The 12,263-nt window shown below is 40.0% G+C and overlaps 1 protein-coding gene across 2 annotated transcripts in view; it reads left to right on the top strand.

Moving 5' to 3' along the window:
- tacr1a (tachykinin receptor 1a) overlaps positions 1 to 11,919 on the top strand; it is a 48,028-nt gene extending 36,109 nt beyond the window's left edge. Inside the window, exons 5-6 of one of the 2 annotated variants that reach the window (XM_062416659.1) lie at positions 1,490 to 1,877; positions 10,744 to 11,919. In XM_062416659.1, the coding sequence (XP_062272643.1) occupies positions 1,490 to 1,835 (346 nt within the window). In that variant the 3' untranslated portion in view covers positions 1,836 to 1,877; positions 10,744 to 11,919. Of the gene's footprint in view, positions 1 to 1,489; positions 7,108 to 10,743 lie in introns of those variants that run through there. The other variant, XM_062416658.1, reaches the window with a different exon arrangement.
- Positions 11,920 to 12,263: the final 344 nt, after the last annotated feature.

The following is a 12,263-nucleotide window of genomic DNA, read 5'->3' as shown; positions in this document are numbered from 1 at the left end:
TTCAGTTACACACAGTGTGTCGTCTCTGGCAGTTTCTCATATGTCTATTAGTCACTGAATGCTGTCAGTCAAAGCACAGATGCGGAGACTCTGGTCCTACATTAAGCTATTATAGAAAACAGTTTTTTTCAGATTGGGAAGTCTCCAAGTTGGCTGCTTTTGATTGTGTGAAGTTGGAGAAAAAAAAGATTTAAGCTGAATATAAATGCTGACTTGATTTAGGTTCATGATGTTGAAATTATATTATCTATCCTCAATATACTGCATCCATTTATTTTAAAAAATAATACTGAAATATGACTCATATTATCCTAGGCTGGCTAATAAAAGAAATATAGTATGTCTAAACATTTTCCCTCCCAACATGACATTGACAGATGATGTTGTGGTTAATACTGTAGAAGTCTATGATGGTGTATTTTCTGACTCTGAATAACAACTGAAGAGTTTATTTTGTATCCATAATGGAAAGAGGAATGGTACTGTATTGGATAGATGTGTTTTTTTTTCTGTAAACAAACAATGGAACAACATTAATCATTCATGTGGACTTGTGTGTCTTGGAAAATATAAGATCATTATTCACTCCTCTTTTAGTTCTGTTTTGGTCTCTACCATCTACTGAGGGAAACCCCTTGACCCTTTAGCCACTAGATTATCAATAATTATTATGTTCAACAGTCAATGGTTAACTTTATCCTTCTGCTGATGCTACACATGTAGTGTACATATAATAAAATGTAGCCTTTTCAATGTAAACAGCTGCGTGTTGCTGGAAATGAGTGTTGAGAATGAAGAAGTTGTGTGCTGTAAAACTAAAACATTGTGCTAAAAGATGCTAAAATGTTCCTTTTGAGTTGAGTGATAATCTTTAGGTTTCTCACTACAAGTCACCCTGCCATATTACAAATGCTCATTTGACCCTTTAAATAAAAATATACAGTCTTAAGCAAAACTGTGCCACATTTGAAAGACAAGATAACTGATTTTTGAGCTAAATTCATAAGCTATAAAATGCGCCATTGCTGTTACAGCCTTACTTGATTTGATATAACCAGTTGTTTATGGGAACTAATCTTGGATATTTTATAAAAAACTTTCTATATTTATAACATTTACCATTTCCCTGTACCTGACCCATGTGGGCACTATGGCTGCTGTTCAGCAAAAGTTACACAGGCTCGTTTTAACTTTCTTGTGATTTTTGATTGAACAAAGTGAAGCATATCTGTCCAGTGCATGCCAAGAATGTCACTGTCACCAACAAACCAAGTCAAGATCTAATCAAGGTAACCGGTGGATCTGGTTTGTGCGGTTCAGCCTTCATGTGTCTGTAAAGGTAGTTCATCAGGAAACCCTCACACACGTAGATGCAGATTATTGTCATGGCAGCTATTCTTTCAGCCGTAGCAGGGGAACTAAGACTGAACCGGTTAAATATGCATAAACTGAACTAAAACAAATGAATGTGTACTTTTTTCCAACACAGGTTTCGTGCTGGTTTTAAACAAGCCTTCCGCTGGTGCCCATGTGTCCCCCGTGGCTCTTACGAAGGCCTGGAACTCAAGTCCACTCGTTACCTTCAGACTCAGACCAGCGTTTACAAGGCTAGCCGGATGGAGACCACCGTGTCCACTGTTCTGCAGGTTGGGGACGACATGGAGCAACCTAAGATAAAGGCAATGGCGGGTCCTGGTCCTGGTGGGGCTGCTGTCGGGGTCAGACCGCATAGCTCCTCCCTGGACCTCACCTCAAATGGGTCATCATCCCGGAGCGTCTCCAAAACGGTTTCGGAGACGTCCAGTTTCTACTCCAGTAACAACCTGCAGGAATAGACCTCAAACACAGGCGGCACTATGTCGGAAGGCAAGGACAGCGTGAGTCGACTGTTCTTTTTGCCTGCGTGTGTTCATGCAAATGGGCGGAGAGAATGTGTCACTGTGTCTGACTGTGGATGTGTTTTTGATGAGTACATTGCCGGCGTTTCAGCTGGAACATCATGTTAGGTAATTTTGCAAGTGAGACTAAGTTCCGGTTCACTGAGTGCTGCTCTCACCCACAAAGCCCTTGTTTAAAGCACTCATGCTACTCACAGTTAATGATCAGCGCCAAAAATTGATGATGAGCACTTCGACGACATGATGAGCACATTCCGGTTCAAAAGCTAAACTAAAGCAGACGCTACAGAGCCTCATACCTTCACAGTTTCTGCTTGTCACACCAGCCTTCTCTCAGTGCAGAGCGAAGGTTCACACGTCCTCAATCATTCAAGCTGTGCGACTTCACACAGTCTATTTTAGCGTCGAGCTATAACATGAGACCGGCATGCTGTGAACACAGCGGCTCCTCGTCTTAACAGGAGTGTTCTCTAAAAAAAAAAAAAGAGAGCTCTGAGACCTCACTCTCCCCGAAATTTCTCTACACTTCGACTTAACTCTTCACATTTTGAAAACAGAAGCAGATGTGTGGTTTCAATTGAAAGGCTCAGCCAGAGGAGGTGGTGGAGGGAATAAAAAAAGAACAACAAAGACTAAACTCTGAACTTTGCATGTGTATATGCGTGTGAACCGATGAGAATGCTAACTCCGTTTGGCCGAGAAGGACCTGCTCAGCAATCCGATGAGCAGGATGAGTGCCTGTATGGTGATGAAGGAACGCTCTTGGGATCCCCTGCAGGCGCTGCTGAAATGTTCTGGCCCTCACCAGAACAGCTATCATCAGACTAAACATTGATTTTAACAGCTGGTAACATCATCTGAGCATCACACAGATTCTTCAAAATGCTGAAGAGGCAACAGCGAACCACAAGTTTTACTGAAACCTGAGTCCCAGGTTAAATCCTCCATGACACCACTGAATCCAGACGCTAGTGTGTAGCTCTAGATTGATCCCGTCAGCTATCAGTCTGCCACACCTGCTCCACCTTTATCAAACCCACGACACCGGGTGGTGATCTGAATGCCAGGCACCACTACAAACTGTGAAATATTGATGTAACTCTCATTAGCTGCTCTACCTTTCAACCTGGCAGAAACATGCGCTCTGTGTCTTAATGCGATTTGGCTGGATTAACTTTACATCTGACATTAACATGTCTTCAGTAAATCCTTATATAGTTTCTTGGCTGTTTAATCTGTGTGCATTTAAAAACATATATATCATTTTCATGTTCATGTTAACGTGGCTATAGTCACCTCTGACCACCTCTGCAGGTGACTTACATAATAAGGTAAGCTTCTTTCACATATGTACAGTTTACATGCTGTTAATTCATCTAAATGCAATTCAGTCATTAGATGCATGTTAACATCAGGTTTAAAGGGCTTTGTAGAAGTTTCAGTGTGGAATGTGTACAGGCAGCCTGCAAACTGTAGCTCTCTAATCTGCAGTGATGTGCCTTGCTGCTTAGCATAATGTCTGTAAGAGGCAGGGGTGGGGGGGTGGGGGGACGCAGAGGAGGAGCTCACTCTGCTGGGGTCCAAGAAAAGGACGGTTAGGTAACAGAGGCTACGGAAGCCCAGTGGGACAAATTGTCTTAACCTCCTGCAGTGTTACACACACACACATGTTCGTCTTTATGTCCTTGTGGGGACATTTTCCCAAGCCTAGGCCCCTTTCCCCAACTTTAACCATCACAACTAAATGCTTGAACCTAAACCCAATTCTAATCTTAAACAACTCTAATCTTAAAATTAAGTTTTAACTCTCAAATTGGCCTTTAAGGTTGTAAGGAGCCAAAATGTCCTCATAATCCAGAAATGTCCTCACAATTCTGGTTTTAACTGATAGTGGTTCTCTCAAGGATAGAAAGACATGAACACACACACACACACACACACAAGCACATGTAACCAAACTGTCTTACTACAGTGGTGAATTTGTTAGTTTCAACAGATTTGACTCTATAATCAAACTTATTTTGATATGTTTACTTTCTAGAGGTGAAACTACATTTGTAACCATTTGTTTAGAGAAGTGAAGTTAATTAACGGAAGCTGAAATTTTTCACAAATATCATGTAGTGAGCTTATTAACTGTGCCTGTAAGTGAAATCTGCAACACAAAAGCTCAGACAAATAATGAAACTAAAATCTACACTGACACACAGTGCAAGAAGGGGAATATTTAAGTCTGAAAATGATTTTTTTTAGTGACATGGTGAAAAGAAATGTAGCCAGTTTGACTTGTTTTGCATTGGAAATCTATTCTGTTGTGTGAAAACAATTTATTTTTGGAGCCAGTACTAGATTAAAATATGTTCGAAGATATTCTTTGCAGTGTGCATACACAACACATGCACACACATACAGAGAGAGAGAGAGAGAGAGAGAGAGAGAGATCACCTGTTGGCACCCATCTTTCCACTGTCACACACTGAGACTCACTCTCCACAGTCCCCCCCCCTCCTCCTGGTCTATTCCAAGCACACAAAACCTGTTGTTATAGATTCCTCTGTCAGCTGATGTGAAACTGAGGAGTAGATGTGAAGCAACATGACTTTATTGGCATCGCAGCTTCATATTTATTCGGCTCGCAAAACCTCGTCTCGGCGACATGGAAACATATCAACAACTAACAGTGACGTACCAACGGTGAGGCAGGGACAACGAGGGGTCACATTCAGTGCAAGGAGAAAAATCAAAGACATACACCAGGCGTTAGACAGTATTAAAACACATGCACCTGACATTCCGCTTTTTCACAGAAGCTACAATATAAACCTTATAAATCCTACAAAGCTTTCAGGAGATTAACGTCTTGGTCGAGTCATCGTTTTCAGCAGTGAGAGCATCAGAATCACAGATCTGTTGCTTTGATGCTGCAGGCTAACACAATAACATACACTTTGTTGAGTGATAGTCTGTGACATCCTTTAGAAAGATTCAGAGAAGAGAGAAGTTCATCCATTTTTAAAATATGATATAAAGTTAACCAAATATATTATATTAAGTGTTGTAAGTTTGTTTTTGGATGTGACAGTGATGCACACAGCTACTCATCAGCCCCGCCTTCACTTAGCATGGAAACACGAGGATATCCTTTGGAATACGAGGGAGGCAGACCCGATAAAAAAGAAATGAAAATAAAACATTTCATTATGTGTCAAATATTTCATCGCCAACATTAAGTGCAACATGTTAAGACAGAGGGCATTCAACCCATTCATGGGTCAACAGAACAGTTACTTGATATCCAAGATGTGAACACGTGACAGACAGCTGGCAACAATATAACACGTTAGAGACGCTGAATGTATTTGTTACATAACTTGAGGTTATACTTTCTATTATTTTACACCTTGCTATGACAACGACTCCATTAATACACTTTTAGACAACTGACCTGCTATGATGTCATTTAATGCATTGAGACAGCATCATTCTGACCAACACAAGACTTATTATCATACAATGGTTTATTATTGGCAGTGGTGGAAGGTAGGGAGGTATTCAAATCCTTTACTTAGGTAAACGTGCCAATACAGCAATGTAATAATTCCTGCATTTAATTTAAAATCCTACTCAAGCTAAAAAAAATATGTTGCAACCATGTATGTAAATATAAGCAGCATGTTACTGTTGTAGCTGCTGGAGGTGGAGCTAGTTTCATCTGCTTTATATACAGTGAGCTAGTTATGTTCAGTGGTTCCCAACCTAGGGGTGGGGCCCCTCCAAAGGATCAGCAGATAAATGTGAGGGGTGGTGAGATGATTCATGGGAGAGGAAAGAAGAACAAACTAAGTTCTGATACACAAATGTGTTTTCAGTGTTTTTTGGACTTTTTTATCTCATCTTTAATTTTTGATGAAATATTGGATCATTTAAACATTTATTGAAATGAAAGCATGTGAGAAGTTTAGAGGGGGGAAAAAATCACTATTTGGGCTGTTTATTTATTTATTTTGTTAGTTTATTCATCAGGGACAGTGCATATTAATAAACATTTCTGTAAATATGCCAGAATTAGCCCAGAGGCTAGTTTTCATCTGTTGTTCTGTGTTTAAAACACTGTTGTAAAATATGTCAGTTACAATAAATATAAAACACAGAGTGACATAAGCAAAAACACAATCAAAACAGAGCAAGCTGCAACAAATGTGAGCAAAAACAGATGTTAGCATAACAAATATGAGCAATAATCAATACGAGCAACAGGACACAATAACACAATTTAATGGCAGGAACAAAGACAGACAGAAGAAAAACAAGTGCAAAAAAAATGATAACACTAAGACAGTTTAATAGCATAAAGATTCATAGACATCTGAAATGTGACCCTGACTACAAACTGCTTTTTGTAAGACCTTGGTTGGAAACCACTGTACAACAATGTGTTCATCTGAAAAGTAACTAAAGTTGTTAAATTAAGGGTTAATGGAGTATATAGTACAATATTTCCCCCTGAAATGTAGTGGAGTAGCATCACATGGAAATACACAAGTAAAAGTACAATTACCTTTACAAGTGTACTTAAGTACTGAGTTACTTTCCACCACTGATTGCTGGTGTCACTATAACTCAGGATAATGTGTATAGAGTATGCTCACATGTTGTCTTGAAGCGTAATGTATGCTAAAGTGTTGCCAGTGATTTATTTAGTGTGGATGAACTGTGAAGTTTTAAAATATATCGAAAATCCAGTCAAACCTCTGAGAGGTGATTTTAAAATCATGATAAATAACAGAACAGAAATAGAAACAGCAGTGAGACGTTATATCACTGAATGCTCTCCTTCATTTTGATGAATGTAGCTGAAGATTTCCTTTATCGGACCTTCTTATTGTGTCTTTAAATATCAGCCGCAGAGGACCAAAGAGAGTGAGCGGGGGGGGGGGAGAGAACGACAGCATTGAGCTTGATGTTATTAAAACGTTGTTATCTGATTACGCAATGAGCGCGACCTGCCTCCTCGCTGCCTTCCCGTCCTGATAGGATGATTCAGAGTCGGTGAGTTTGATAGGAGAATGTTCCACGACATGTGTAAATGAGCTGATAAGTACACTGGAGTGTGGATGAGGCTGTGGTTGTGCAGTTTTTCCTTATGAGGACCAATTATCTTTGAAGGATAGTGAGATGAGGACCATCTTCCACTATGGGGAACGTGTTTTATGCCTCAGTGTGAAGAACTTTTTTCACCTAATCAATCAACATCACACACATTCTCCTATCACATCAATTGCTAAGACACATTCTTTGAAGTGATGCTCCATTTCCCAAAACCTCTAAACACACATGCACACTCATCTTTACAAATGTCATACTTCCACAACAACACCAAACTCTACCCAAAGCCATGTTATATTCAATTTAAACCAAACTTTGCCCCTCAGATATCACAAAAAAGCCATCAAAAAACATTCTGTACAGACTTATCCATGGATAAAAAAATAGTGCAACATCAAGCTTTTGTTAAGTTAAACTGCTACGTAATAATATGCTGAGTGTAAGACTGAACCATAGTGGGATAGTCAGCCCAATGTCCAAAGGCACCACATTAACCTTTGTGTCGTCCTCCCGGGTCAAATTGACCCCGTCTGTTTTAACTGTCCCTTCCTTCTTTCCTTCCTTCCTTCCTTCCTTCCTTCCTTCCTTCCTTCCTTCCTTCCTTCCTTCCTTCCTTCCTTCCTTCCTTCCTTCCTTCCTTCCTTCCCTCCTTCCTTCCTTCCTTCCTTCCTTCCTTCTCTCTTTCTTTCCTTGCTCTCTCTTTCCTCCCTCCCTCCCTTCCTTCCGTCCTTCTTTCCTTTCCTTCCCTTCCTCCCTTCCTTCTTTCCTCCCTCCCTCCTTCTCTCTTTCTTTCCTCCCCCCTACCTTCTTTCCTCTGTCCTTTCCTTCCTTCCTACCTTCCTTTCTCCCTCCCTCCTACCTTCCGTCCTTCCTTCCTTTCCTTTCAGTCCTCCCTCCCTCCTACCTACCTTCCGTCCTTCCTTCCCTTCCTCCCTCCCTCCTACCTTCCGTCCTTCCTCCCTCCTTCCTTCCTTCCTTCCTTCCTTCCTCCTTTCCTTCCTTCTTCCTTCCTTCCATCATTCATTCCTTCCTTCCTTCTTCCTCCCTTCCATCCTTCCTTCCTTCCTTCCTTCCTCCCTTCCTTCCTTGACTCGAGGACAACAGGAGGGTTAAACCACAGTCCATTTCCCAGGATGGAGGAGGCCTCATGCTTCATTTAGTTCTCAAACACAAAGTTGGTGAGATCAATTCAAAACACTACTACTACTATAATGAATAATGGCACTCATGGTTCCCCCCAGAACAACCTCTTTACATGATGTATATAATACATGTATATATTTCCAAAAACTTTAATTCCTCAATGTGTGTTGAATTAAACTGAAATTGATCGGAAAAAGTAAATGTACTGTAAAATTCACACCTGATAAAGAACATAGAATACAATAAAATACGTTTAATGTATTTAACAACATAAACCAATGAGAATACAGTTTAAACATAAAAAAATCAAAAAATCATTTTTTTGTGGATCCATTGCTCCAAGACAGGTGAACTGACCCACGGTCCTGTTATCTATCCCGACGTTCCGATTTGTGTTTGAACCATTTTGATTCTCTGTGTTTTCCACCTGGGGAATTGTGTATTAACGAGGTTCCAGCCGTGATGAATCGAGATAATGATATCGAATGCCAGATCTTTTTCTAAATGAGCATCGGTGGAAATGGGGAAGAGTGTTTATAGTTTTCGGAAATGGGTTTTTCTCACGGTAGATGGCGTCATTGTTTGCAGAGGTTTAGTAAATAGGAACAGCTATAGTGTGTGACTGCTTGGAGAAACATTGTAGCTCTTCAGAGCAGCTTAGGTATAAAGTTAACCCTTTAATGCACAGGTATAAATCTAGTTTACATGTAAGCAGAGGATGATTCAACCAGGCAAATATTGTTTCGACAAACCTCATCAAAGTGAAATGAATCTTGATCTGATTTAAGGTAGCGCAAACTTAAAAATTCATATTGAATTTGAATCCCAAGCAGCCCACCAAATTCAATTTTAGGGGCAAATGGGGTTTAATTCGATACAGCATGTCCATCCATTATAATGTAGCGTCGGCTGTCTGAGCCAGTGATGGGAATGTCAAAGTGGACTGTGAAGATGCTCTTCAAAAAAAAGACCTTTTTATTTATTTATTTTTAATTTGACCATGCAACCCTAATCATAACCAGAAAGCCAGGAATATTCAACACCCTGCGTCCTGAATGCAGAGTGTGTGTTCCCTCGTATGCCCATCGCCTGGACAGGTCAAGTGGAGCTGGTGAACGAGAGGCTGGAGCTTTAATGAACGTGTAATCAACTTTGTTCAACGAGTGCTCCTTAAATGAGAGTATGGCTGGCTGTCTCTCTCTCTCTCTCTCTCTCTCTGTGTCTCTCTAACACACACACACACACACACGTACACACACACGCCGATCAGAGCCGTAGCGATGGAGACAAAAGATGCCAGCTTGTTGCAGAGGAGAGGCGCCAGCCAGGCTACACAGCGGGGTGAATAGTCTCATCAGCACCATCTCTTCCTGTGTTTCTATCCATCCCTCGCTCTCCAATCATGCTAATTACAGCAGAAGAGCGGTGAGGGCGACCCAGCAAAGCACACCTCACACACACACACACACACACATGTGGAACACACGCAGATCGCTACATCATTGACATGGGTACATGCTCAAAGTGTGTGTGTGTGTATGTGTGTGTGTGAGTGAGAACAGATTGGTGCACTTAGCTGCCACGGTGACCCGAGTTATTTATGTTTTGAGTGTGCGAGTCATCAGTTGTCCGTACACTCACTGACGCATCACCCACTGACGAAAACAGGTTATTTATAAGAATGTGCACACATGTAGACTTTAAATGACATTGTCAGTGTGTGAAAGAGACATTCTCTTCAAGGGACGAACCACAGCGAGGAACAGCCTTTATATTTGTAATCAGTGTTAGGATGTGCGTCAAGCTCAGTATTGTTGCGTTCTTAAAACTACTCTAACTACTTACTCTCTGGTTTGCCTCATCTTGTACAACTACCAACATTTCCAGTGGTCTCTTTTGTGAATCTACTTTTGATTGTGACATTTTTTGGGAGATAAAAAAAAAATTATTAACCTTGAACTATAATTATAGTAATATCTGTATCTGTGTTGTGTTATAAAAAAAAAAAAAAAAAAAAAAAAAAAGAATAAATCTATAGAAGGATGTACAGTATCACAGCACACTGTGGACTCTGTGTCTTTGGAGGAAAACATGATTGGACTCTGGGGAAAAGATGCCGACTCATGTGCCATGAAGAGACTAGTACTAGTGCCTGTTACCATACAAATAGTCATATACCTCTCCCCTCGCCATGCTGTGGGCTTGTGTCTGAAAACAGGATGGATGGTGATTCAATGTCACTGATTTCGCTGTACATCCCAGTGAAATGTTGTTCTAGCCATACTGGGTTTGCCATACTACTTCTTAATTGTCATTTATGTCCTTATTTTAATACAAAAATGTTGAGAGGTTTGAATTTAAAGTCACTGTTGAAGTAAATATTCTGGTTTGGATTTGTTTGGTTCTGTATTCCTGAACAGTGAATGTGAAATAAAATTTGAACTGCAGTGTTAAAATATGAGGCTGCTGATATTTTTCTTAATGTTAACAAATCCCTAATTTTGACATTGATGTAAAAAGCTAATTGATAAACTATGTAGGGAAATTCTTCATCCCACCTATTAAACTCTGATTGGTTTCTGTTTCCCCCCAACAGCTGTCAACAACTGCAACAACAACAACAAAATTCCCTGCAGGCCCAAAGAGCATTTTGTCCATAGACCACCATTTATAAAAGTAACATCTGGAAAACTGTTGACAGGACAAGCATGGACAATTGTTACTCTTTGTTTCATTTTTTTTTTTTTAAATCCATGAAGGTTTTATATAACCTCAACTACGAAATGTGTATTACTACGCAGCTGAAAGTAGTCCCCAACAAATGCACTATTTCCTCTTGATTGAGTAAAATGTGCTAAAAACTGAAGTTCCCACTTGTTTTAGGGTATTTCTAAGCCATTTATTTAAAAAAGAAAAAAGAAAGTATATATTTTGGCCATTTTTTTTAAAGATATACTTTAGTAGGAACCAGTGGGCTTCTACAGGCAGGTAAGGGAAGTTGAAAAGTACTGACATAGAGTTATACACGTTTGGTTTTGGTGCTTTGGGATTTACTCACAATAAGAAAAATATACAGCAACTTTATCCTTTAAAGTGCTGACGTTCAGCTTCACCCAACGGTGATCCCTAAGGTTATAACGCTACGGTTCTTCTTCCTGTTGCAGGAACGCTTTTAAAAATTCTCAATTGCCCTTAAAGCTGAAAGTCAGCACTTCAATCTCATAGTGTTTGAATTGAGGTCCAGTGGGCTGGAATATAGAGTCAAATCAATCAAATCATCCTGTTTTCTAACTGCACTGTATTATTGCACTGTATCAGATCACGCTGTGTCTTTGATTGTGACTGAACATATTAAATGTATAAATGTATAAGAGATATACATTTGAAACATAAAGTAACTTTAAGTGAGTAACTATTTACAATCAGGCACTTTTCAGTCACAGCCATGTGTGCTAGTCTGAGTTCGATATGGTATTGGTGTTTTGTTTGTTTCTATCATGCTTTTTTAATCCTCATAGATTTAGATTAAGAATGTAATTTAAATGGCTCCGCTTCTCCAAAACTTCAACCGTGCTTTTTTCATTTAAAAAAGAAAAAGAAAAAAACATATAAGTACAGTTGCCTGACTGTGTTCTCTACATGTATTACTGCCTCCATTGCTACCTTGCCATTTGTGGAGTCACATTTTCTGTACAGTGGGTGTTTTTAATCTGTGCTCTTTGCCACAATCGGAGTGTAAAAATGTAATGTTTTTATATTAAAGAAAGAGTGATTGCGGAATTGATTTACAGTTTCATATTGGGTTTGTGTTTCAATCAACGTGTGCGTGAGTGTGGGTGCGTGTGTGTGTTCCTCCTTATCGAACAACAGCTGTAACAAAGGGATAGAAAACAAGCATCTGGCACAGAAAGTGCTATCCAGCTTCAGTAATGTTCAGAGAGGGAGCAGACACAAAAACAACAAAAAAAATGTACTTTGTGGATGCATCTGGCACAGCTCACTCTCTGTCTTTGTGATTCCTGACCTGGAGTGCGGGGGGGGGCACAGAGATGAGAGAGAGAGAGGAGGATGAGAAAGAAGCAGGGATGACAGGAGGCTGAGTATGAGTATGTGTGT

The sequence above is a fragment of the Scomber scombrus genome, chromosome 4 (genome assembly GCF_963691925.1).
Source record: "Scomber scombrus chromosome 4, fScoSco1.1, whole genome shotgun sequence".
NCBI classification, from domain to species: Eukaryota; Metazoa; Chordata; class Actinopteri; order Scombriformes; family Scombridae; genus Scomber; species Scomber scombrus.
This window is presented reverse-complemented; position numbering and strand designations above follow the sequence as displayed.